This window comes from Peromyscus maniculatus, chromosome 21, assembly GCF_049852395.1.
Source record: "Peromyscus maniculatus bairdii isolate BWxNUB_F1_BW_parent chromosome 21, HU_Pman_BW_mat_3.1, whole genome shotgun sequence".
NCBI classification, from domain to species: Eukaryota; Metazoa; Chordata; class Mammalia; order Rodentia; family Cricetidae; genus Peromyscus; species Peromyscus maniculatus.
The window spans coordinates 27,985,709-28,011,131 of NC_134872.1; the positions used below are offsets into that span (position 1 = coordinate 27,985,709).

The 25,423-nt window shown below is 53.8% G+C and overlaps 1 protein-coding gene across 1 annotated transcript in view; it reads left to right on the forward strand.

Annotated features, from left to right (window-relative positions):
- The window catches only part of Cdh23 (cadherin related 23), a 386,250-nt gene that overhangs the window by 216,299 nt on the left and 144,528 nt on the right, over window positions 1–25,423 (forward strand). Inside the window, exons 12-13 of the mRNA XM_076557194.1 lie at window positions 1,977–2,126; window positions 2,533–2,691. Coding sequence (XP_076413309.1) covers window positions 1,977–2,126; window positions 2,533–2,691 — 309 coding nt within the window. The remainder of the gene's footprint in view (window positions 1–1,976; window positions 2,127–2,532; window positions 2,692–25,423) is intronic.

Genomic DNA, 25,423 nt, shown 5'->3' on the forward strand with positions numbered 1-25,423 from the left:
ACTCTGACCAGTGATTCATTGTCTTTTCTCTGTTTCCTCCTCTCCCACCTGTGGCTCCTCCTTGTCTCTGCCTCTCTGACTGACCGTTCCCACTGACAGAACTTGGTAAGTGAGCCTTGAAGGGCAGGAAGGGCTGGGGAAACGGGGAGCATCACAGAGAACCTTCCTCTGCCCCAGCAGGCACAGCCCGGACACCCCCACCTTCTCAAGCCTGTGAATGCCGTGGTCAAGGGTTCAGGGGAGAGAGTATCTGTGTCACCTGTTTGGAACTGTCACACTCCATTGCCTTTGGCTATTAGTGTCCTTTCAGGCATTTAATTGGTCCCCTCCAGCTGATGGAATGGATCCTGCCAGAGAGACCCTAAAATTCTGCAACCCCGGAGGCTGAGAGTAGCGCTCTGTCCGTACAGTAGTCTCCAGGAAGCTGTTCTGGGCTGGGAGCTCTGAAGTGTTCCCTACAGCCTGCTTGACCCCAGAATAGGCTGAACGAGGTTGATGGTGCTTGGTCGCTATATCCTGTTCACAATCCCTATCCCAGGGACAGGCGCAGTTGCCCCTGGCTCTGAGAACAGATGGGCACAAGTGCCTCACCTTGCTAGTCCAGGGAGATGACCACCTACTGGTAGGTAGGTGGAAAGCTCTAGGGGACTTGGGTGTCCAGCCTCTGGCTTCTGCAGTTCCTCAGAAGTCCTGCCCTGGCAGCAGGGGACCAGGTCAGCTCAGCATGGAAAGGCATCCGGGGTCAGAGATGCCTGGTGAAGAGCTTGCAGAAGGGAGCGCGCCCCAACTCCTGGGTCCCCTGGGAAGCCATGATTACGCGGCAGCCTTGTGTTCAGCCACAAGGGGCCTGTCCACTCAGGAGGAGCATTAGATGGATGGGTTACATAAGACCCAGAGACTCATCTCAGGTTGGAGATCACTGGACACCCGGAGCCAGGGCCAGACAGATACTCCTGGAGGGTGGTGTACCATGAAGCAGGAAAGGCCAGACTCAATCAGCAGACTCTCCACTTTCAGCTTTGGCTCCACCCCCTGAGCTGGAAGAGTTGAGATCGCGTGGTTCTGAGCACACCCATCCATGAGCCATAGCCTTCTCAGCTAATGTGTGGGAAGCCCTAAGGGAAAAAATGACCAGGGTCAAACACTGACCTGGAAGGAAAGCCCTGAATCCTAAAGCAATGGACTAGAGCTGCTGATGCGGCTGCCCGAGCGTGGTCTCCAGGGAGTGAGGCACATGAGTGTCCTTTGTCACCCTGCTCCCTGGCTTATTTCCAGGTTGTATCTAGCAGCCCTGTGTCCTTCCTAACACATTCTTCCTGTCCTCTCTGGGCCCAGCCCACTCTAGCTGCCTCATTTTTTTTTTCTTTCACTACTTTCCATTTCTTCCTTCATCTCCTCCTGGATCTTCTATTTTTTTTTATTTTACATTTTATTTATTTAGTCTGTAATGGGGGAGGCCTGCATGGGCCATGCACGGCATGCGTGTGGAAGTCAGAGGACAACTTGGCAGGAGTCAGTTCTTTCTTTCTACTCTGTGGGTCCCGGGGATCGAACTCACGTCTTCGGGCTTGCCGGCAAGCTCATTCTACTCTCTGAGCATTGAGCCATCTCTCCAGCAGCCCCCTTGGGTTTTAATGCTGGCAGATTCCTCTCCCTCTTTGTCACCCTACAGAGGAGAAATGACCAGGAGGTGGGAGATGAAAGGGATGTGGAGAGGGACACTTAGTATGTGACAAGGTGACAGAGCCAAAGCCTCCTTAAGCCTGGAGGTGGAGGTGGAGATGGAGCTGGCCAGCATTATCCAAGGGAAGGGCGGGACTCACAGGGATGGGGCAGGAAGACCCTCCTCGGCCCATGCCTCCCCCACTGCACGACAAGGCGCTGTTCCTGCCCCATCCTCCAGCACCCTCTGCTTCTCCATTCTGGCTCCAACCCGACCTGCACACTCTCCAACTGGCTTCTTCACTCTCTCCCAGGGTCTGAACAGCATGTTCGAGGTGTACCTAGTGGGCAACAACTCCCACCATTTCATCATCTCTCCGACCTCCGTCCAAGGGAAAGCAGACATCCGCATCCGAGTGGCGATCCCCCTGGACTACGAAACCGTGGACCGCTATGACTTCGACGTAAGCCCCCTTCAGCATCTCCTTGGGCTACCTGGGGAGGTGGAAGGGGAGGCTAGGGAGGGTAGAATAGCATCTCTTTAAGTCTCACCTCCCAGCTCTCCTCATCTTCCAGAGAAGCAACAGAGAGGGCGGGGGTTAAATCCTCAAGGAAGGCAAGGAGATGTCTAGGAATAGGGGCAAATTCACCAGACCCGCCGCTTGCGTCCCTGTGGCCCATACTGGCCAGGCCAGTACCCAGCACCCCTCCCTCCCTAAAGAAGGCCCTGCAGAAGGATTCACAGAACACAGCTGGCCTGGGCCTTGACTCTAGGGTTAGACCCAGCCCAGACTTGGAGAGGTCTAATGGGAAACGGCAAAGTCTCCCTAGATGCAGGGGAGCTCATGCAGCCCTGCTCTGCTCCCCTAGCTCTTTGCCAATGAGAGTGTACCTGACCACGTGGGCTATGCCAAGGTGAAGATCACCCTCATTAATGAAAATGACAATCGGCCCATCTTCAGCCAGCCTCTCTACAATGTCAGCCTGTATGAGAACATCACCGTGGGGACCTCCGTGCTGACAGTCCTGGTAAGTTCCCACGTCCACAGGGACCAGAAGCACTTGGATATTCCCAGGGACACTGAACATCTGGGTTTGGGGGTCCCCAAGTGCCTGGAGGCTATTGGTTGGTGAATGACAGTGTCCAGACACTACTTGAAACAGAGAAAATGGATCAGACTGTGGAGCGGTAAGATAGGGAGCGATACTTCAGTTTTATTTCTTTTCCTTGAAAGGCATGTGTGCCAGATGATCCAGGAGTCCTAGAAATCCTGTCTAATCAGTGGGCTGGGTGTTGGCCATCTTTGAGGGGAATGACCCTCCCTACGTGAGTACAAGCAGGCTCATTGATGCTGCCTGGGAAGCCTCAGATGCCTTTGGCCTTGTTTGACAGGCCCCCATCCCCACCACTGACCACAAGAGTCAGAAACTCTCACACAGTTCAGATAAGAAGTATTAGCTCATGTCGCTTAAAGGTAGAAGTGAGTCCAGGCATGGCTGTACCCAGGTGTTCATCAAAACAATTATCGGTCATTAGCAGCCAGCTCAGCGCTTCTACGGTGGCTGAGAAGGACAAAGCACCTCCCAGATTTCTTACCAGTTTACTAACACTAGTGGGAAAAAAATAATTTTTTTTCAGTAGCTCCAACCAGTGCCCCAGAGCTGGATCTCAGGACATGTGTCACCCTGGCCCCTGACATGCCAGCTGTGGGTCGCACTTCCCTTAGTGGAGCAAGGGCTTCGGGACTGGTTCTATTCAGATTAGACGGGCTGACAAGGCAAAGGAAGCATCTATTATAAATTTGAATTGGCCACCGCGCACATCAATATGGTAGATGTTACTATATAAGTTCAGGGTCTGGCCCATCGTAGGCACTCAATACATGTTAAGTTACCACGTCCCCATTCTTGCGCACGAGAGGACCACAGGGGCCTTGCTGCCATCTCTTGCTCCAAGTGGATGTCGCCTGCTGTCGCAGGCCCCCTCCCTGAAGTGTGTTTACTCTGTAGACAGATGGTCTGGAGCAACACTGCACCCCCAGGCCTTTCCATCTGACAGTTATTAATATTTCAAACAGATGTTTAGCTAGTCAGGCCGTCAGATGGAAACCGTGAGTCTGCCATGGCTGTTCTCGGAATCCACGGCTTCCCAGCCCGGGGCTCCCCCAGCCTTCACTACAATGCCTCAGCAATATATCACTCATCGCCTTGGGCTCCGGGACCCTCTTCCAGCCTCCTAGGCCCTACCCAACAAGATGTACAAAAGGCTCTGGGACTCAAAGGGAATGTGCGTCTCCTACACACCATGGAATCGTCAGGGGCAAGGGTGTGTGGTAAACAGTCTGTGTGATAAAGGAACCAGGCAGGCAACAGTGATTGTGTCCATAGGTCAAGGACCATGTGGCAAAGAATTCTAGTGTGTAGTCCAGGCCTGGTGGGATCAGGGTACTCTGCATCCCTGGAGTCCTTGCTGGGAGCAGACTTCTGTTTGCATTTGGCATTCCTGTAGATCAGTGATTCTCAACCTTCCTAATGCTGCCACCCTTTAATACAATTCTTCATGTTGTAGTGACCCCAACAACCATGATTTGATCACTGCAAGCATTATTTTACATGCAAAGTAAACATACCTTTGCTTTAAAAAAATTATTTCATCGCTACTTCGTAACTATAATTTTGCTACCGTTATGAATCATAATGTAAATATCTAACACACAGGGTATCTGATATGTGACCCCTATGAAAGGTCGTTTGACCTCCAAAGGGATCGTGACCCACAGGTTGAGAACCACTGCTGTAGATGGTAGCTGGGTTGGAACACCTGTAGAGCGCGGCTGAGGTTGAGGCATGAGCTGAACACTCTGTCAGTCTCTGGTGAACGTGAGTCAAGCTCTTCAAGCTGGAGATACCAGAGCATTAGTAGGCCTGAGCCTACCATAGACCTACCTAGCCTCATCTCTAGTCCTGATCACTCTCCTCCCTGCCTTTTGGGGAGCTGCTTGCCCTAAGGTGCTGCCTAGCTCCTGGCAGGTAGCAGGTTTCCTGACTGCACCCCACATTACCCCCTCTTTGGCCTCCCAGGTCCACCCCTCACATTCGAGCCCTACCCTCTCAGTCTTCTAACCACCTGGCCATCTTGGCCATTCTCCCCTTCGGATCCAGGTCTCCCGTTTCCCTTGTCTGCCTCAGAAGGGGCCATGGTTACAGCTGCCTGCTCAGAGACTGTGAAATTCCTTCTCCCTGACCTTTTCCACGGTGTTATTAAAATGTTCCATGGGCAGTTGTGTCAGGGAAAAATTATAAAGAGAAAGGAAGATGTTTTAATTTGCACCACAGGCTGAGCGGAGCCTGCTGCAAGGGCCTTGCCCAGCCCCCGCCCGGCCACAGCCCTGTTTCTGTGGTGGTGGTTCCCTGTGTTGGGGAAAATGATGGGGTGACAGCGACCGGGGGAAGCTGGCTCTCGTGACCGGTCTGGGCATCCTAGATGGACCAGTGGAGCCCGACCTCTCTTTTCTCTGCTGTCTGGGTTTTGTAGCCCGGGTTTTAGAGGTCTACAGAGCCCAGTACTCTCTGCTGCAGGAAGCAGGAGTATGGACCTGGAGAGGTCAAAGTATGACCTTGAGCCCAGCTCTGGTTGCTTGCTTGGGTCGTCCCCCAAGAGCACTTCCCTGCTCAGCACGTCACCTGAGAAGCAAAGAAAGCGGCTTGAGTGTGGCTGGGGTTGCTGCCAGCCCTGGTACCCAGAGCACTTCTGCTGGGGACAGAGTAGGATGGCCCTCGAGGACCAAGACCTATGTCCTTGGTCTCTTACTGCTTCAGCAGCAATACTCCTGCCCCAGCCACATAGCTGAGACCCCAATGTAGCCCATGCATAATGTGGCCATCATTTCCTACCTGTTAAGTATCCTCTGTCATTACCGGTCTCCAGATGAGGAAGCTAAGGCTGGGGGTGGGGGTCAAGTGGCTTGTCCAGGGCTCCAGACCTACTATGCAACCTCAGATCTTGAGCAAAGGCTAACCACAGAGGGACTGGGCTGGACCACCGAGTCCTTTCAGCAGCATCCAGGGCTGAGGGCAGAGAGGAGCCAGGGAGGACGCTGCAGATCCCAGAGAAGAGGTTGCTGGGTCATCCCACATGGACCCTCAAAAACCTCAGGCACCATCGGGAGGATTTCTACCTCTGAGACCAGAGCAGAGACAGTCATGGAGGCAGGAGACTGTGCCCAGGGCAACAGGAACCTCAGTGTGGCCCGGAACTGTCTGTACAAGACAAGACTCCTGGCATGGGGTATGGCAGGGTGTCAGAAGGGCCTGGTAGGGTTTGAGATGCCACAGGATGATGGGAGAGGTTCAAGGTGAATGTAACCATTCACTCATCCAACAGATCTTCATTGACTGCTTGCTACATGCTAGGCACATGGCCTGGAGGACAGAGTGTGGGGGTCTAGTCCTCAGAGAGCTCACACTGCCCTGGGAGAAACTGGCACTGAGAAACGAATCTTTATGTCCAGTATTACTCTCTGATGGCCAGATCACCATTAGAAATGACCACAGGGTACGTGACCCTGGCTAGGGTCAAGGAATACTTCTCTGAGAAAATGGCACTAGAGTAGGCATCAGCAGATGAATGAGGGGAGGAAATCCGGGAGAGTGAGAAGAGCATGTGCAAAGGGCCTGTGGCTGGAGTATGGGAGGGGTGTGGTGTGCAGGGGGCTGAGGTTCTGTTTCTTTGAGGTATGTGCAAAGGGCCTGTGGCTGGAGTATGGGAGGGGTGTGGTGTGCAGGAGGCTGAGGTTCTGTTTCTTTGAGGTATGTGCAAAGGGCCTGTGGCTGGAGTATGGGAGGGGTGTGGTGTGCAGGGGGCTGAGGTTCTGTTTCTTTGAGGTATGTGCAAAGGGCCTGTGGCTGGAGTATGGGAGGGGTGTGGTGTGCAGGGGGTGGAGGTTCTGTTACTTCAAGGCCAGAGCCCTCAAACGTCTCTCTCTTCGTCGCAAACTGACATCCACTCCAATATGCCCATTGGATTAATGCTCAGATTGCGTGGCCACTTTATATCAAGCCACTTCCAGGCCCTTGCCTGGAAAGCATTTGGGAAACGACAGTGCCAGGAGCCGGCCTGGCTATAGCAGCTCGGAGACAAGACTTTTAACTGTCTGTGTGTCATGTTCCCTGGTGGGGACGGGGGCGGGGGGGGGGGGGGGGGAGGGAGCTGAGGATGAACAGTGTCTGGGAGGGAAGCCACCCTTGGGACAGGCCCAGTTAACAGGGCAGGTGTCTCTGACTCCTACAGGGGTTGGAGGCAGCAGGAGATGATGCAGACAAAGTGAAGGCAGGCAGCCAGCACATGAGGACCCTGACTGGGAGGGTCACTATTGTCCTGTCCAGGGTAGAGTACCCAGTTATAGGCAGACTGGCCTCAAGGAAGCAAAGGCAGGCTCCCGTCTCACTCCATCTTCCCATATACTCAGATGAGGCTATTATGGTCTGTCTGTGTCGTAAGTCACCCAGGAGGACCTAGAATCCTGTTTTCCTATGGCTGATCACTCTTTTTCTAAGACTCAACTGTCTTTCCTACACAGTGAGAAAGTGGTGCCACCTTGGCTGCCAGGGTACCCGGGGTGGTGAGATGGGTGTGGATGGTACAGGGGTATACACATAGTGTCTTGTATTATGGTTGGCCTATTGGCCACCCTGGGAGCTGAGGGCAAGCCTTTGCCTACCATGGTGAGCTTGGTAGTCACAAGCCATGAGACCTCAGCTTTCTTCTCTGTGTCCTGGGGATGCTTTGCTACCATCCTGCTGGGGATAGTTGTTGTGAGGATGAGTAAAGAGGTTCGTGTGAACCCCCAGCTCGTTCAGGAGAGAGCCCCTGGTCACCCTGGTGTTCCCAGTGGTCTCACAGCAGCGCCAGCCCATGACAGGTACCTCTCTTGGAGTTCTGGTCCTATCCCAGCAATGCAGAACCTGGACAGTCCCTGAGCCTCTGGGCCCCAAAGAGTTCCATTTCACTCAGCCCCAGAGGCAGGGGCAGCACTCTGATTGGTTGTCTCACTCCCAGCTACATAGCATGGCTTTCACCCTGCCCAAACCCATCCCACCACTGGCCCTGGAACCTCTCACTGGCCCCGCTCCTCTCTCCAGCCTCTTGTCTGGAAGCCTGGAGGAAAGACCCGTGACCTAGACTTCCTAAGACCAGAACTAAGCAGATTCTCTCCCATCAAGCTGGCCTTTCCACCCTGCCAGTCAACACAGAGCCCCTGTGCTCTTGGTCCTCTTTTCTGCCTCCTCCCCACAGCTACCAGATACCACCGATGCCCAAGGGGAAGGGGGAAGTGACATCCTCGCCCCAGGTTGGCCTTGGTGGAGGCCAACTTCAGTCCCATACACTCAAGCTCTGATACAGGGGGCCTCTCCTATCAGCTGCAAGGTCTGACTCCCAGCTCTGTGACTGCCGGGCACCCCAGCCTGCGGGTTCAGGGGCTCCTTGGCCCCCACCTCACCCCCACTGTTAAACCCAAGCAAGTGGACTTAGAATCCAGGCAGGGGATCTGAGAAGGCCATTCCTTGCCTCTGCCTCAGAGGGTGTTCCCTAAAATTCGCCCCAGGTCCTTCCCATCCTTCTGTCCCCAGGAAGAGGGCACATTGCTCCATGGCCTCGGTGAGGACCTCCTGCTACATCAGCTGCTGGAGGAAGATGCTGGCCGGGGACAAGGCTCTGAAACCAGAGACCTAGGTTCCCATCCTGGCTTTGCTGATGGCTGAACCTGACCCTATGAGCTCTGTCCTGGTCCCCCAGATTCCATAATGTGCTGTGGGGGGGGGGGAGGTGATAGACTAACTCATCTTATAACTAAGGGACAGAACAGATCTGGAGAGATGGCTCAGTGGTTAGGAGCACTGGCTGCTCTTCCAGAGAACCTGGGTTCAATTCCCAGCACCTACGTGACAGCTCACTACTGTCTGTAACTCCAGTTCCAGGGGATCTTGATGCCCTCTTTGTGGCCTCCGTGGACATCAGACATGCGTGTGGTACATAGACATACATGCAGGAAAAACACCCCTACACATAAAAATAAATATTTTTTTTTAATAAGAGACAGGTCAGCTCCAGCATGGGGCACCTTAAAGGCCCTGAGTGGGTGACAGCTATGATTGTTGACGCTGTGATTATCAACCTCCCCTGCCCCAGCAGCTTGAAAGCACTGGCTCCCACACTTCCACTCTGACTTCCAGGGCTGCAGGGTCTGTCCGTCTGTCATCATCATTGTCGTTGTCGTCATTGTCCCGGTCCCACCCCCACCCCCCCACTCTCCCACTCCCCCACCCCAGCTTGTCACACAGACTGATCTCCTGCCTATGTCAGCCATGGGAGCCCAACACACGAGCTCGGGCCTCAAGTCACCAGACACAGAGGAGGGTAGCTATCAGAGCCAACGGTGCAGAACAGACCCCTGGGAGAGGCAGAGCAGAAGCTGCAGGGCGTGGGGCCTGTGCAGTTGCTTAGGAACCTGGACTTCAAAGGTCCCCGCACTGCCTTAACCTAAAAACTCTTCCCGATGTTTGAGCGGGGGGGGGGGGGGGGGGGGGGGGGGGGGGGGGGGGCCTCGGCGCCTGTTGCTCAGGCTCTGCTCATCACGGAGCTTGCCCTGGCTGTGAGGGTTGTCTAATTCCCCACTTAAAGAAACTCAGGGGCTCTCCACAGCTTTCACCCACTCCTGAATCTCCCAGCCGGTTCTCAGACAAACGCTCACTTCGTGCCTGCTGCTCTGCGCACGGGCTACTCCCTCTGTTCACGCAAAGCTTTTTTTTTTTTTTTTTTTTTTTTTACTGTGCTGATTGCCACATTAGAAATCACTCTAACTTGGCCACCGCCTCACCATCACACTCATGGAGTCTGTGGTCAGAGACACAGAAGTACTCAGGGGCTGGTGACTCACCAGCAGGGCCTGGAGGGTTCACCCCCACAGTGGACCCTCCTGGAGAAGCAGGATATCCCAAGCTGACTCGAGACCAGTGGTTCTCAACCTGTGGGTCACAGACCCTTTGGGGGTCGAACAACCCTTTCACAAGAGTCGCCTAAGACCATCAGAAATATCGGATATTTACATCATAATTCATAACAGTAGCAACACTACAGTTATGAAGCAGCAGTGAAAATAATTGTATGGTTTGGGGTCACCACAACGCGAGGAACTGTATTAAAGGGTCACAAGCATTAGGAAGTGTAGCTTGATTTTTTCGCCTTGCCCACAGTCAGGACAAATCTCTGTCACCCACCAGTCCCACAGCCGCTCAGACCCAAGCAAGTAAACACAGACACTTATATTGCTTGCAAACCGTATGGCCGTGGCAGGCCTCTTGCCAACTGTCCTTATCTTGCTAACTGTGCTTTTATCTTAAATTGATCCATTTCCATACATCTATACCTTGCCATGTGGCTGGTGGCTTACTGGCGTCTTCACATGCTGCTGGTCATGGCAGCGGCTGCAGTGTCTCTGGTCATGGCAGCAGCTGCAGCCTCTCTGGTCATTGCGGCGGCTGCAGCCTCTCTGGTCATTGCGGCGGCTGCAGCGTCTCCTTCTGCCTTTCTGTCCTTTTATATCTCCTCTCTGTTAGTCCCACCTATCTTTCCTGCCTAGCCACGGCCGATCAGGTTTTATTTATTAACCAATCAGAGCAACTTGACATACAGACCATCCCCCAGCACAGCCAAGTGCAGACCATCTCAAACACCTGCACTCAGGCCCATGGTCCTAATCATCCTCTATACGGACCTGCTGGGTAACGCCACAAAGAACCTGAGAATGGGCTCCCACAGGACCTACAGAACATCCCACAGCAAGGAAGGTTGAGGACCACTGCCCTACACACTCACTGGCAGCTAGCTGAGTTTAAGCTCTCTGGACCTGGGCTGGCATTCAGTACTTCTGCAACCAGGCCCTGGGTGCATCCCTCACACCTGCTCCCCTGCATCCCAGGCCCTCGTCCTCCCTCAAGCCCTCCTCCTTTCTCTTCCTAGTATCTGCTGTGCCTTCCCTCAGTTTACCCAGCCCACACCCATCTCTCCTTCCATGCTCCCTCCCTCTCCCCCAGGCCCTCACCCGCTCCTTGACAGGTGTCTTCACCTGGGTCTGCAGCACACAGTGGGTTCGAGTCCTGTGTGAGTGGTTGGGGGATCTAGGGTGACTTACTGGAGGCATGTGGCGGGAGAGAGGGTGACCAAAGGCTCCATGGGAAAACGGAGGCACAGAAGAGGTAAATAGCGTACTTAGGTCGCTCAGCCAGTCAATGGCATTTTTTTTTTTTTTTAAAGTTTGAATCCTTGTCCATGCTGGATACCCCATGAGTCAAGCACTGACATTCTGTGTGACCCTAGGCTGCTCTTGTCCCCTTTCTAGGACTTGGCTTCCTGTTCAGCCCAAGGAGAGGGTCACCAGGGCATCTTCTGAGGCTTCCTCCCGGGTCAGGCAGGGCTTCAGAGAGGAACCGAGGCTAGGGGACAGAGGTGGGGGAGGCATGGCAGAAGATGGGCTACCAGCTACTGGAGAGTGGGGTGAGGGGTGAGGGTGCCCATTCTGCAGCCTGGATGGGGAGAAAGGTCATAGGCAAGGGCCTTCTCTCTACGTAATGCCCCTCCCCCAGTCCACCTGGTGCTGGGCTTCACCATTCTCTCCAGGCCAGCCAATCATACCCACCTTGCTGTCCCCCCTCCTTCAACTAACCAGGTGCCTTCCAAGGGCTCACCTGGATAAAGCTTCCCAAGGGGTCCACAGACAGGGCGGCAATCTTGTCTCCCTTCTCCCAACAGGCTCCTAAGGCAGACTGCTGATTGCCTGAGTTCTGGACTCCTCCTCTGAGCCATGACAGACCAGAGTTCCTACCTTAGTGGAATGAGGGGGTCTCCTGAGGGTTACAGTCCAAGGCCTACCATGAGCAAGTGATCCTGGAGAGGTCCCAGTGTCCGTCCAAGGTGTCCACCAGCTGTCCCAAGCTTTTGAAAGCAGCTCAGCTCCCTGTTTCTGAAAGCGTTGGTTTGACTTGATTCTACCATTGCATAAATCTGCCAGCAGAAATCACAACATCAATTATTGGTCAGGGAGATGCTTACTTAGCCTATTGGGTAGGTCCCATCTGGGTAGTTTACCAAATCTCCCAAAAGACAGGGGGTCAACCTTGGGAAGGCGGCTCTGCTATGTTAGCCTAGGATCTCTCCCCATCCCTCAGCGGGCCTCTCCACAGGCCCATCCTGATTCACCCCACCCCCACCCCCACCCCTCCTGCCACCCCTTACCACTGGCATCTTAATTGACCTCCTTGTTCTCAAAGCCCTAGAGACCTGAGACTCCAGCTGTGCTTAAACAGAACAAAATCTCTTCCAATTTCCCCACCGTTTAAAAGAAAATTGAATTCTTTATCTGCAGCCTGGGGAGGGGGAGAGGGAGGGAGAGGAGGAGAGGAGGAGAAAAATAGGAAATAGCAGGTCACTCGGCCTTGCTCCCAAGCTGGCCCCAGAAGCCATTGTGGACACAGTGTCCCTCCATCTGGGGGATGCCTAAGCCTGTCCCTCGGGACCCTTTTGGTGGGCTCTCAGTTCATGTCCAGTCTTCCTGTTGGAATTTGTGAGGTGGGAGGGGGGATCTGAGCCAAGGGTGGCTGAGCTGTTGACAGTGAGTGACAGGTCGGAGTTCCTCTGGCTGTCAGCCCCCAGTGCTTCTGGCCTGTGTTTATCTCCTTAATCTAAATATCAATCCTAAAACCAAAACAGGATGGAGTGCAAGGGCGGGCAGGTGCTCCTGGAGACTTCTGGATGGAGTTGGGCTGCATTTTCAGGAGAGGGGGGACGAGACAAGGGATGCCGGAGGGGGCTTCCGGCTCCTGGGCTGAGCTGGGGTGTTAAGCCAGGACCCCCCTCCATACACCTCTGCCCTTGAAGTGCACCATCCTGGCTTGCGTAAGATCTGATGGTTTTCAGAGAATCAGCGGCTCTCAGTGCATTGATTTTTCCCAAACTGACCTATTGCTGTCGGGCTCTGCAGGGCTACACAGCCTCTGTCACAGGTGTCCGTCCCCAGAACCCACTGGTCTCAGTGTGGGGAGATGCTGATGACCACCGACCTCTGTCCCCGTGTTAAAGCCAAAGGATGCTCAGTAGCATCCCAGGCCCGGTGATTGGATCCCAGGATCTCTTCTGTAATTATCGTACGGAAGACACGGGTCCGGGGAAGCTGGTAGCCCACCAGGGCAGCCAGCTCCAGAGAAGCCTAGCCAAGACCGCAACTCGGGCTGTGTGACCCACAATACCTCCACCCCACTCACTCCTCTCCTTCCTAACCAGGGCTGGGGGAGTTGCCTGAGTTCTGCAAAAGTAGGCCTAGCCATGGGTGACCTGGAACAGTCCCTCACTAGGGACCTTGGTGTTCTCTTCTGGAAAATGAAAGGACGAGGCTGGATGCTCTCTAAGCCTCGCGTGCTGACATGTGATCACCTGTCCCCAGTCAGTCCTCTCCTGCACCTAGAGCTTCGACTCAGAAGTCGCCCTTCCATAAGCTGGCCACTGATTGCTCCTGCTCAGGCAATTGCACTAAGGACACTGGAGCAAAGAAAATGGACTCCCCCTGGGCAACAGGACAGAGGGTTGCTGTAAAAGTGGCCAGGGCTGGAGCGAGTTCATAAATACGACGAACCAAAGCCTTGTGCCAAGGCTGCCTGGGCTAGGTGCTGGGAAGGTTCCCAGCCTGCACTCAGGTGACTAGAGTGCTGAGCAAGGATTGCCTCCTCGGCCTCAGCAGCTAGAGGGATGTCTGGGGGTAGATGAAGTGCCCAAGAGGGGCGCACAGATGTGAGAAGTGGAGCTGGGTCTGTGGGCTCCCAGTAGACCCACTCAGCCATGCAGCTGTGGGAGGGGTAGGAGACAGGCTTCCTGCAAGCTCATCTTTAGGGTGGCTCAGAGTCCTTTAGGTGCTGGCTTGCCTAGTGTTTTCAACTTTATTTTGGTGTTTTGTTTTATCTTTTGTCTTTGGAGGTGAATCTCGCTATATAGCTCTGGCTGGCCTGGAACTCACTATGTGGACCAAGACTTGAATTCACAATCTGCCTGCCTCTGCCTCCAAAGGCTGGGCTTAAAAAGCACGTGTCAAATGAACTCGTTTAATCTCATGACCCCAGGACATTCCTACATGTTCTAATGCCCCAGTATTTCCTATTTTATGCTACTGCACATAGTTTTTTAGGGGAAAATGTACTCATGGCCCACTAGAATCTAGTATTCACCCTTTTTGCTTCTCTGGCCTCATTGGATGAGGAAGAATTGGGGGGGGGCACACATTAAATCTAGGAGTGTCCAATATGCAGCCTGTGAGTTGCGGAAGCATGCATGTATTTATGTTGCCTGAGATTGTGACATGACATTTTCATCTATGAAATTCATGCCCAAAAGACACACAATCAAATTACAGAGAGAAAAGTCACACACACACACACACACACACACACACACACACACACACACACACACACAAATCTCATCATATTTAAAAAATTTGATGGTTTTGTGTTGGCCACATTCTTAGATATCCCAGGCTACAGGCAGCCTGTGGACGACCAGCCGGGCACACCTACACTAGACTGATTTCATGAGCAGCTGTTGGGGACTGACCCAAGTGCAACACCCCTGCTCTGCTGTCTGATGATGGTGGAGGTGACAGATTTGCATCCAGTCTTTGGACCAGCTTTCTTCTGACCCTGCTACTTCTGAGCTGTGACTTTGGATGGCATTTATCTTGTGCCAGCAAAGACCAGTCTAGCTGCCAGCAGCAGGAACCCCCCAACAATGGCTTATACCCGACTGAAGTGTGTTTGTCTCCCATATAAAAGCAGTATAGGGGTATGGAGGGAGCCTCGGGTGGCTCCTTCAAGTGCCTTTCCTCATCGTCCGTAGTATGTAACCCTCATCTTCACCATCCAAAATATTTACTAGAACCCAGCTATCCCATGATCCCAAATACTTGTATGAACCCCAGCTATCCCATGATCCAAAATACTCACTAGAACCCCAGCTATCACATCCGTATTTTAAACTATAAGATGAAGGAAGTGAAGAAACGCACTTCACCTCCCCCACATTGCACCTATCTAGGAGTTGGTGCCTGCAGAGGCCAGAAGAGGGCATCAGACCCTCTGGAGATGTATTTACCGGCAGTTATGTGTCCTCAGCAAGAGCACCAAGGGCTCTTAACTCCCAAGTCCCCTCCCCCCTTCCCTATTCAGAGTTCCTAGAAATACCTTGAAAACTCCTGTTTCCATTTTAATGCCCCAAACTGGGTCAAGTGGCAATATTTACCTGCCCAGGAGGTTGGGAATATTGTCTTTCCCATGAGTATTGTACCACCTTAAAGAGAAAAGAAAAAAGACATGGTTTCTGTTAATTTGATAAGCAGGTGGGGAGGACTTTGATGTCTGGTTTCTGTTAAATGGTATCTGCGCACTTCAGTTTCCTCTCCTGGACAGTGATGGTGATAATACTTTCAACACTTTCTCTCTCTCTCTCTCTCTCTCTCTCTCTCTCTCTCTCTCTCTCTTCTCCTTTTCTCCTTCTCCTTCTTGGTTTCTCAAAACAGGGTTTCACTGTGTAGCCCTGGATGTCCTGGAACACATTATGAACCAGGCTGGTCTCGAACTCAGAGATCCGCCTGCCTCTGCCTCCCGAGTTCTGGGATTAAAGGTGCATGCCACCACCGCCCAGCGATGACACTTTCTTACAGGTTTATTGTGAGGCTGCAGTGAGGTAATGCAAGCAGAGAGTTCAGCACAGTGCCTGGCGCAGAGGAGGAGCTTGGCTAGAGGCAGACATAAGCATGGAGTTGCCTGTGCCACATGAGGCGCCTTCTGTATGCCTCAGCTCATCATATCCCTCCCTGGGACAGCCTAGTGAGGCCCAAATGAGCCTCCTCGTTTTATAGAGGAGGAAGCTGGTGCCAGATGGCCACCCCGCTGTGGATGGCGGTCTGAGCTTGTGTCTCTAGGATATGGACAGCCTTCCCTTAAATGAGCACCACAGACTCCTTGAGGCCACTGGGCCTGTGAACCTGGGGAAACCTAGGGCCCGGCTGGGAAAATGGCTCAGTTGTGCTTCCTTTGGGAGTATAAGGATCTGACGTTCAGTTCCCAGAACTGCAGGGGCGGGGCGGGGGTGGGGAGGAGAAGCAGCCAGGTGTGGTGTCCGTGGGTATAAACCTAACCTGGGGTAGGCGTGGGGGCCATGGGGAAACAGACTGACAGATCACTGGGGCTCACTGGCCAGCCAGCCCAGCCTACATGACAGTTCCAGGCCAGTGAGAGGTTTTTGAGCTGCCCCCTTCCCCCAAGAATGACAACTGAGGTTGACCTCTGACCTCCATATGCATGCATGTACACACAAACAGGTACACACACACCCCTCTCGTGGGGCCATGAGGTGACTGTCACGGTGTAGAACAGATCCAAAGTGGATCTCTATTTACGACTTCCCAGCAGAACTCAGAGTCAGTGGCTCTACCTGCCATCCACCTTTCTTCCCACCAGCAGAGAACCCAGACTGCATAGAAGTCCCCTGTAGGCTCCCACTGTGTGTGATAAGTCCTTAAAACCTAGAATTAGAAGATCCGGGTCTTCAACTGGTTGAACGATCAGGGGCATTTTGCTCTGTAAGCCTCAGTCCCTTCCTCTCAGCATCTGCAAAATGAGAATGCCACTGAGCCCTCTGTCTTGGAGGCCAGGTTTAGGACAGCGGCCTTTCCCGCTCTTTTAGGCTATTCTGACAGCTGGCTGGGAAAGGGGGGTGAGCGTGGGGAAGTCCAAAGGTCATGAGCCTGGGACAGGATTGCTTCTTGGTCCCTAACAGATACAACAAGACATCATCCCCCTGCAGCCCTGGGTTAAAAGCCCAGGAGAGTAAAGGGCTGGGGCTACAGACCTTGCTAAGCTCAGATCTGGGGTGGTACACATTCCCAGCCATGAACCTTGACCTTAATTCCTCGTGTCATGTGGGACTGTAAAATTCATTAGGGCCCGGCGGGTGGAGTGATGGAGATGTCAGGCAGGCAATCGGGCAGGTATTTAATCTATCAGATGTGAGGTTTGCCATTTAGCGAGCCAACAGGAGAATGTAGAATCGATATGTTCATTAGCGACAACACGTGTTGGCCCAATCAGCACCCACCAATGACAGCAGGCACAGGGCCCGTCACCCATGCATCAGATCACCTTGGAGAGAGGGCACGTCCTTGGTGATCAGCCCCCTTCCCCCAACATCCAGGTACCCCTCTGCACCTTCTGACTAGTCTAAAAGCTGCCGGTCACCTGTATAGCCCACAGAGGTGGGGGCAGGGCGGTGGATGATTCAGGAAGGGGACCCTGGTGAGCGAGCTGTAGCACTAGGGAATCTTCTCCTCCAGGGGGTTGATTGGACTGTCTTTTCCCTTCCATCCCATCTCCTGGGTACATGCAGTCCCTCTCCACTAAGCTTCAGATGTGTGTCTGTCCCTACACCTCTCTACCATGTAATCCCAGCTCGATAATGGCCGTGGAGAGAGGTCCAAGTCCTTCTGATTGCAGATGTCTCACCCTCCCCAGCCGGTCCCCCTCCGTGTCCTCAGGAAAATGGCTTTCTGCGTCCAGTTTGTTTTGCTTGGTGATCAGATGTGATTGAAAAAAAAAAAAAAAGAAAGAAAAAAGAAAAGTCACTCAGTCGTATCTTCTTCAAACCTAAGGGTGTAAGAGAAGAGAGTCTGTGGAAGGGCTGGAAGGGGTTTTTTTCGATTCTCCTCCTCTTCCTCCTCCTCTTCCTCCTCCTCTTCCTCTTCCTCCTCCTCCTCTTCCTCCTCCTCTTCCTCTTCCTCCTCCTCTTCCTCTTCCTCCTCTTCCTCCTCCTCTTCCTCCTCCTCATCCTCTTCCTCCTCTTCCTCTTCCTTCTCCTCTTCCTCCTCATCTTCCTCCTCCTCCTATTTCTTCTTCCTCTCCATGTGCATGTGAAAGCCAGACAGATCAGGGCTCAGCTCTTGGTCTCCCTGGTTGCTGACTGTAGAACACGAATCCACTTGTAGCTGTGGGATCTATGAAAGCAGCAAGTACACTACCACATCCCCATCCAGGCTGAGGGCTCTGCCCTAGGTCAACCTCCCCCAGAAGCCACCCTGGAAACAAATGTGGAGGGCAGGCGACTTGCTTGTCAGAGGACCCAGGGAAGTGGCACTCACAAGTGCCCCGGGGCCAAGAGCACGATCCTGCTGGAAAATTAGGCCATGGAAGTCAAGCTCTATCCCAGCTCAGAGGCCAGGAGACTGGAGTGTTGATCCATAGAAAGTGAGGGTGGCTCTGAAGAGATGACTTCCCTGTCTTTCTAGCAGCTTCCCCATAGGCAAAGAAGCAGACAGGTCCTAGGATAAAGTAGTAGCTGGGGTCCAGAGGTGAGCTCAGAGCTCTGTTAGTGACTCTGTGGTTTCTGATGCCATTGGGCACTTAGGAGATGCCTCATGGACACATGGGATGGGATGTGGTGCCTCAGTGGCCTCCTCTGGTAAGGGCCCAGAGTGCATTTCTTGGTCTCTGTACACTTGACCCTGCCATTCAGCACAAGTGCTTGTTCCCAGAAACTATGGTAGTGATGTGATGGAGAAGAGGGGGTCCTGGAATTGGCCCTTAGCAGGACCGTTGGCCCTTGCCTGGGGTTACGGGGGCTCACTGAGAAGTCCTGAGTCATATAGGAGATTGGGCCTTGTCTCAGGGAGTCTGTATCTGATGTTGGGTCCCTGGGAGGCCTGTCTGGCCACTGGCTCCACTTGGGTGGCTCTGGAGTCCAAGTCTGCCACCGAATGATTGCAGCCTTACTTGTGGCCTTCAGGAGACAGGTCTCAGGAACTAGTTACCCTTCTTCCTTAGCTCCTGTCAAAGTACGTGAGGTGAGGACATGGGCGTGTCCTGAGGGGTGACCATTTGACATATTCCATCATCCTCAAATGTGACTTAGAGACAGCAAAAGGGACAATTGATGTTGTACTGAGGACATAGGGGCTGGCCAGATGTTGTACTGAGAACACAGGGGCTGGCCAGATATTGTACTGAGGACACAGGGGCTGGCCAGATGTTGTACTGAGGACACAGGGGCTGGCCAGATGTTGTACTGAGGACATAGGGGCTGGCCAGATGTTGTACTGAGGACATAGGGGCTGGCCAGATGTTGCCCTGAGGACGTAGGGGCTGGCCAGATGTTGTACTGAGGACATAGGGGCTGGCCAGATGTTGCCCTGAGGACACAGGGGCTGGCCAGATGTTGTCCTGAGGACACAGGGGCTGGCCGTGTGATCTAATAGATCTTCCAGAGTGGGCTTTTCATATCTTCTCCCCACGCCCCACCCCCACCCTCACCATCCATCTTGCCCCAACGCCATCTTGCACCATCTAGTCCAGGACCACAGTCCCTTTAGCTGGGCTCACCTCAACCCACCTGGCACGCCTCCCCCACCCCTCAGAGACCCCTCATTCCCTAAGGACCTTACCTCACCCCTCTTTGTCTGTACCATCCTTGGACTCCTAACCTCCAGCCATGGTGAGTCCGCTCTCTCGCCTGTGTGGGACGATACCCGCAGTGGTATCAGGTGTGTGGTAAGAGTCCAGACTGCCTCTGGCACTTCCCAGCTTCCTTGATGTCCTGTGTGGCTGGTGCTCAGGTGACCAGGCAGGTTCATGTTGAACCGTGACTTGCAAGGTTGACCTGCTAGTCCAACTAGACCATAACCATAGAACATCCCAGACAGAGCTAGAAAGAGCCCCTTTTCCTGATGCAGTGAGGGAAACCGAGGAGTGAGGGACAGGGAGTGACTTCTCTGAGCGGGACAGGACCTCCAGTAGACAGTTCAAATTCTGGCTTTGCCACCGCGGTCTACTGACTTTAACGTGTCTCCTTGGGCCTCAGCCACTCACCTGAAAAACAGACGTGATGATGGGGAGAAAATGGAAAACAGACTCACTTGAGTGTGCCTAACACACCAGCAGTCAACTCTCTATTGCCTAAGACTATAATCACTGAGATTGCTTTTAAAAGTAGACAGGTTGCGGGGGGGGGGGGGGGGGATGCTATGCACTTGCTTTGCATATGCAAGCCCCGAGTTGGGATCCCCAGCACCCACCCCAAAAAGCCAGGTGGGTAGCACACACCTGTAACCCTAGTGCTGCAGGAGAGGGAAAGGATTCTCTGTGGCTCTTTAGCCAGCCAGCCAGCCAGCCTAGCCGATCTGGCACGTCCCAATGAGAAACCTTGTCTCAAGGGTGGGAAACGCTCCTGAGTGACAGCACTCGAGGTCGCCCTCCATCCTCCACACATGTGCACACACGTGCACATACATGCACATACTTGCACACAACGCAGAAATCAGATGAGGCTTCGGGCGGTGTCTTTGTTACGACCCTGCCTGCTGCCCCTTGTAAAATGTACCCACCAGCCTGTTTTTCTTTCTTGCACACACACACACACACACACACACACACACACACACACACACACACACATCACAAAAGATGAAATCCCTTATCCAAGCCCCGTGCCTTTTGTGTCAGCGCCATAACAGAACCTCAGCATCCCTGTGTGACCTCAGTGCCTTGCTTAACCTCTCTGAGCCTCATTTGCCTCATCGGTAAAGTGAGAACCTTGTGAGCAGAGCCTGAGTGTCAACACATCTGCATTTCTCAGAACAGCGCTGGGACCGGTAAGGACTGACCAGGGTGGAGTACTCTTCCGGGAGCCACCAACAGCAGGGGTTTCCATCTGGGACCCTTTACCTTACTGGTTCTCATAGGGGTTGATGTCAAGTTGTTAAAGACAAGTGTCCCGCATGGCGCCAGACCCACATACTTGGTTATCCCTCTGCCTTTGAGTCCTCCACACCCCACCACGAGCAAAAGTCCCTGGGGATCGCCAGGCAGTTGGCATACGCTGCTCCTGTCCCCCCTGACAGCCTTTGACGCAGCATAATCGTTTCCCCCACGACAACTCCTTTAAGTTCAGAGCTGCTAGGCAGAGCAATTTGCTCTCCGTCAATTCTTATTTCTGAATTTTAAAATAAAGGGAAATAAAGCAAGTAGTACCGGGACTCAAGAACAGCACCACATCTGCCATAGACCAGTCAGCCCAACGCCTCAAGAGCATCCTGACAGCCACCCTTCCTGCCTGCGGGGCTAACATCTTGATAATCCAGCAGGGCGGGCACCGTGTCTCCGTCACCTTTGACCTGGCTTCTGTTGTGCAGCCCGGGAATCCGGGAGGCTGGGCTGAAGATGCGTAGCGGGAACACATGCACAGACCATTGCACATGGCCGAAAGTGCGCTTGGAACTGGGCCGGAGAGGGCTAGAGATGATGCTTGGTTGCTTAGCGTGCGCAAAGCCCTGGGTTCGGTCCCCAGCACTGCGTACACCAGATGTGGCCGTGCACACCTGTAATCCCAACACTCAAGAAGTAGAGGCGGGAGAATCAGGCGTTCAAGGTCACTCTTGACTACATAGCAAGCTTGAGGCCAGCCTGGAATGCATGAGACTATGCCTTAAAGCAAAACAAACAAGCAAACAAAAACCTGGCAATGCCAGCTCTACTTCAAGTGGTCCCTGTGTGCCAGACACAGCAGAAAACACCCTCCATGAATTGCCCTCCTCAGTCCACCACAGCCCGATGATGGCAACTGCGATTGTCCCCAGTTCACAGATGAGAAAACTGAGGCTCAGAGTGGATGCTATAGTGGGGGCTCCTCCTTCTCACTTCCCTCTTCCTGTCTTCCTGTGATGTCTCCATGCTCCCCCATCTCCCCTCTCCCCATCCTGCTGGCTTACCCCTCCACTGTCAATCCCCCCACCCGAGAAACCCATCCACTTGGCATCTGAGGCTCCAGGCTTGTCTCTGTTAAGTAAGACCTCCCAAGACGCCACCTAAAATCACTTTTCTTCTCAATTAAGTTTGTCAAGACCTCCGGGGGCCAGGTGCTCCTCGGATGCTAGGAGGCTCTGGGAAGCCAGGACGGCCCAGAACACACACTAGCAAGTTAGACCGTGACCTTCCCACTGCACACCATCAGCTCCCTTGAGTTCAGCCCACCCCAGCCCATGCCACACTAGCCTCTCTCAGCTTCCCTGTGCCCCAGGAAACTGCTCCCCTAGGCAGTCAAAATGAGCTCAACAAAGGGAAACAGTGTACAGGTGGGTGAGGAGGCAGGGGACGAGCCTTCCTAAGAGAGAATGTTGCTAGTACCAGGTCGATAATCCAGGACCAAGCCCCACCTGGGAGGGGCCTGGGTGACAGGAAGAGGACACAGGGGCTGGGTGGCGGGTGAACTGCTGGTAGGAGGCAGCCCAGGAGTGGGCAGATGCCTCTGGTGCCCAGGGCAGCATGCAGACCCGGCCCAGGTCATACTCAAACCCACAGCTGGGCACTTAGGACAGAATACAGACTGTAGCACCCTGAAGTGGCATCTTCATGACTGTGCTTAGGTACAAGTCCTTGTTGATGGCCTTTGTGCCAGGCTTGCCCTGAGCTCTCTAAAGGTAAACACTTTCCTCACTCTCAAACATCAGAGAGGCCAGCCAGGACAGCAACTATACTAAAACTCCCGATGCCACCTGCACCATTGATAGCAGATCTAGGGAAACTAGATGAGAGAGGAGCCATGGCCTCGTGGCCGGTCCGTGACATGGCCGCAATGTCTGCTGTAGGCATAGATGATGTCAATAGCTGTTCATCCCAGGTCCCCACTGGGCCACACGGTAGAAAAGGCCCTTTGTCCTTCCTCTGCAGCTCCCATCCTTCAGGCACTCCATTTCCCGTCTTCCCATTTGGGTCATGCTCTCCAGCAGAGGATTCTGAACGTCCAGCTCTGGCCTTCCCGTTCATTCTTACCCCAGGCCTCCTACAGACTCAGGCACCAGAGACTTCCTTGAGGATGTCTCTTTTCTCTCCAACCACAGCCTGCCTGTCATGTTCCCTGTAACCTGTAGTCATCCCCCTGGTCCCACTGCTGTCTGGACCACCCACCATCAGGGTCCTAACACTTTCCCCAGGGCCACCATCAATAGCTCTCCTCCCGCGAATATGGCCGCCCCCAGGAGGCACTCGGAGCGGCAACATCCTGCCGTACTTGACCCCTGCCCACCACCGAGCCCCTCTGGCCCCATCTTCAATCCCACTTCAGTTGAGTTGAGGAAGAAATTCCCCAGTGTGTTATGCATTGCCACGGAAGCATGAAGAGCCTGGATGTCCCCTGGCTGTAACTTTCCACCCAGAATGGTTATCTACAGCCCTAGTGGGCACATAGAAAGCTCTATGCTCTCAGGCCCCACCAGTGGAGCTCCCTCCCACCTAGACCAGCCTCTCTAAGCCCCCACCCCCAATTTCTCAGCAGAGGTTCCCCCCACACACACACCACTCTCACTTGGTTTGAGGAGCTGCTTCCAAGGGCCTGGGCGGGCGATGATGAATGTGAAAAGTATTACCGTGCGGCACCGGGGCTCAATGGAGCTGTTTAAAAATGCATTCTGCCATGTAAATTTCTGCTCCATCAATCCTTATGACATGTCACTCGTTGCTATTGTTTCCTGAACAAATTGTGCCTGGTGCCCTTCTCTGCAGATCTGTGCACGAGAGCAGAACCTGCACTCGACGCCTGCTAAGTTGCTGGGACCCGGGGCTGCCTGCAAGGCAGCCTGGAAGCTGGGCCTGCCTTGCTTCAGAGCTGAAGCCCCGGCATGCGCGCGCACGGGGGCGTCTGGATATGCATGCGTGACCGGAGTGCAGGTGTTGGGTGAGGAGCGACCGCGCATGTGCCCATAGGCCTGCTGGGAGAGATGTCCAGGTGGCTGGGAGAGGTGGGGAGGGGACCAGAGAGGCTGGTAGGGAGCCCTTGGGACTGAAGAGGAGTGTGTATGTATGATCTGTACGTCTCTGTGTTCGTAACTTGGGATCTCTCTGCCTGCCTGAACCAGACAGAAGAAGAAATTTCTGGAAGTATATACAAGGGAAGACAGGATACTGGAAAGTGGGTCTGTTTGGGACCCAGGGGATGGGGGGGAGAGAGAGATGGGGGGGGGAATGGTGTGTGTATAAAGACTTAGGGAGATGCAGGAAGGGAAACGGTAGAGTGAGGTACAGCTTTTAGTCTCCCAAAACAGTTTGAGGGGGTGGCTTGGGTACAGATGAGAGGTCTGTCCCAACAGGAAAAGAGTCAGATAGCCGAGTATGGCATCCAGGAAGGGTGGAGCTGTGTTTGGAAGGACACCCAGAGAAAGCCCATCTAGGGCGATGTGATCAGGTGGGAGTCGGTGGGGTTTAAGGCTCAGCAATAGCAGATGAACATTAACAAGGTCAAGTTAAGGGCCCACAGGGAGGTACACGGACCGCTGTGTAGGGGTGTGTGAGGAGAGAGTGTTGGCAGGGCAGGTATCCTGGGCTAGGGAGGATGTGAGAAAGATTCATCACGAAGACTAGGCGGGTAAGAAGACAATTTCAGGGGACGCATGGGAGGCCCTGCTCCCAGCTGGCACAGGAAGCCCCTAGGAATCCCTCCAGGATGCTGGGTTTGACGTGAGTGCTGGACCCACAGACCGAGAGAGACCTGGACGTGGAGGACTGGGTAGGTCAGAGGTACCTGTTTTCACTAGGATGCCCGAACCCTCAGTAGAGATGTCAGGATAAGGACCATACAACACGGCCCCTTCCTTCAGGTCGGGCCTAAGACACCCACACAGACAAAGCCCAAGCTTGGGCAGAGTTGGGGACCTTCTTTGGGGGTCCGTGGAAGGTACCTCTTGAGGGGTTCCAGGGCCCTAGCTGAGGGGATGCACCTTGGAAGAGCCAAGCCCATGCTCACTGAGCTGCCCACTTCTGTCACAGCTGGAGGGACACCCAAGCAGGGGCAGAGCCGCTGAGGCGGGAGGAGAACCCTGCCTGGAGGGGCCACCTGGCTCCTTTAGACCGGGAGCACCCAGACCCCCCTCCCCCTATTTGCAGGAAGTGCAGGAAGGCACATGGTTAGAAGCTCAGGCTACAGCTGTCTGGTTCGTATCCCTGCACCATGGCTGTGTGACCTTGGGCAAGCTAACTGACCTCACAGAGCCCTGGGTCCCTCCTTTCTCTGTAGAATGGGGGTCCCACAGAGCTATTTGGAAGATGGGATGAAAGCATGGAAAATATGTGTGAAATTTGTGTACCGCCCCTCCCACGGATGTACTGAACAGAGACTGGCATTTCTGACCAATGTGGGGGGACCACTCCCCTCTCTCCAGGCTCCCCCACTCACCTTGTCTTAACCTTTGGAATTTTCTCCCCATGTGTATTTATTTTTTTCCCTTTTCGTCCACAGCGGAAAATTACACTTGTGCTGGCATTGTCTATCACGAAAATAAGCACCATGGGCACAGTCATGAAGCTCTAATGCCGAATGTGTTCTGCCAGGAAAGCAGTACAGGGCAAGGTTAAGGAGATGCCTCAGAAACCGGGCACCCTGGCACCCCAGCCTGGCATGACTCTATCCCCAGAGGGGAGGCATGTGGGACAGGTGCTGACCATAGGGGCAGGTGCTAGACCCAGGGCAGGTGCTGACCCCAAGGTGTCAACCATGGAGGCAGAAACAGATGCTTGGCACTGACCATGGAGACAGTTGTGACCCACTCTAATTCCCCCGAGTCTATAGAAAGCCCGGTGGGAAGGCAAAGATGTTCTGAGTCCACAGGCCTGGTACCTTCCTATGTAC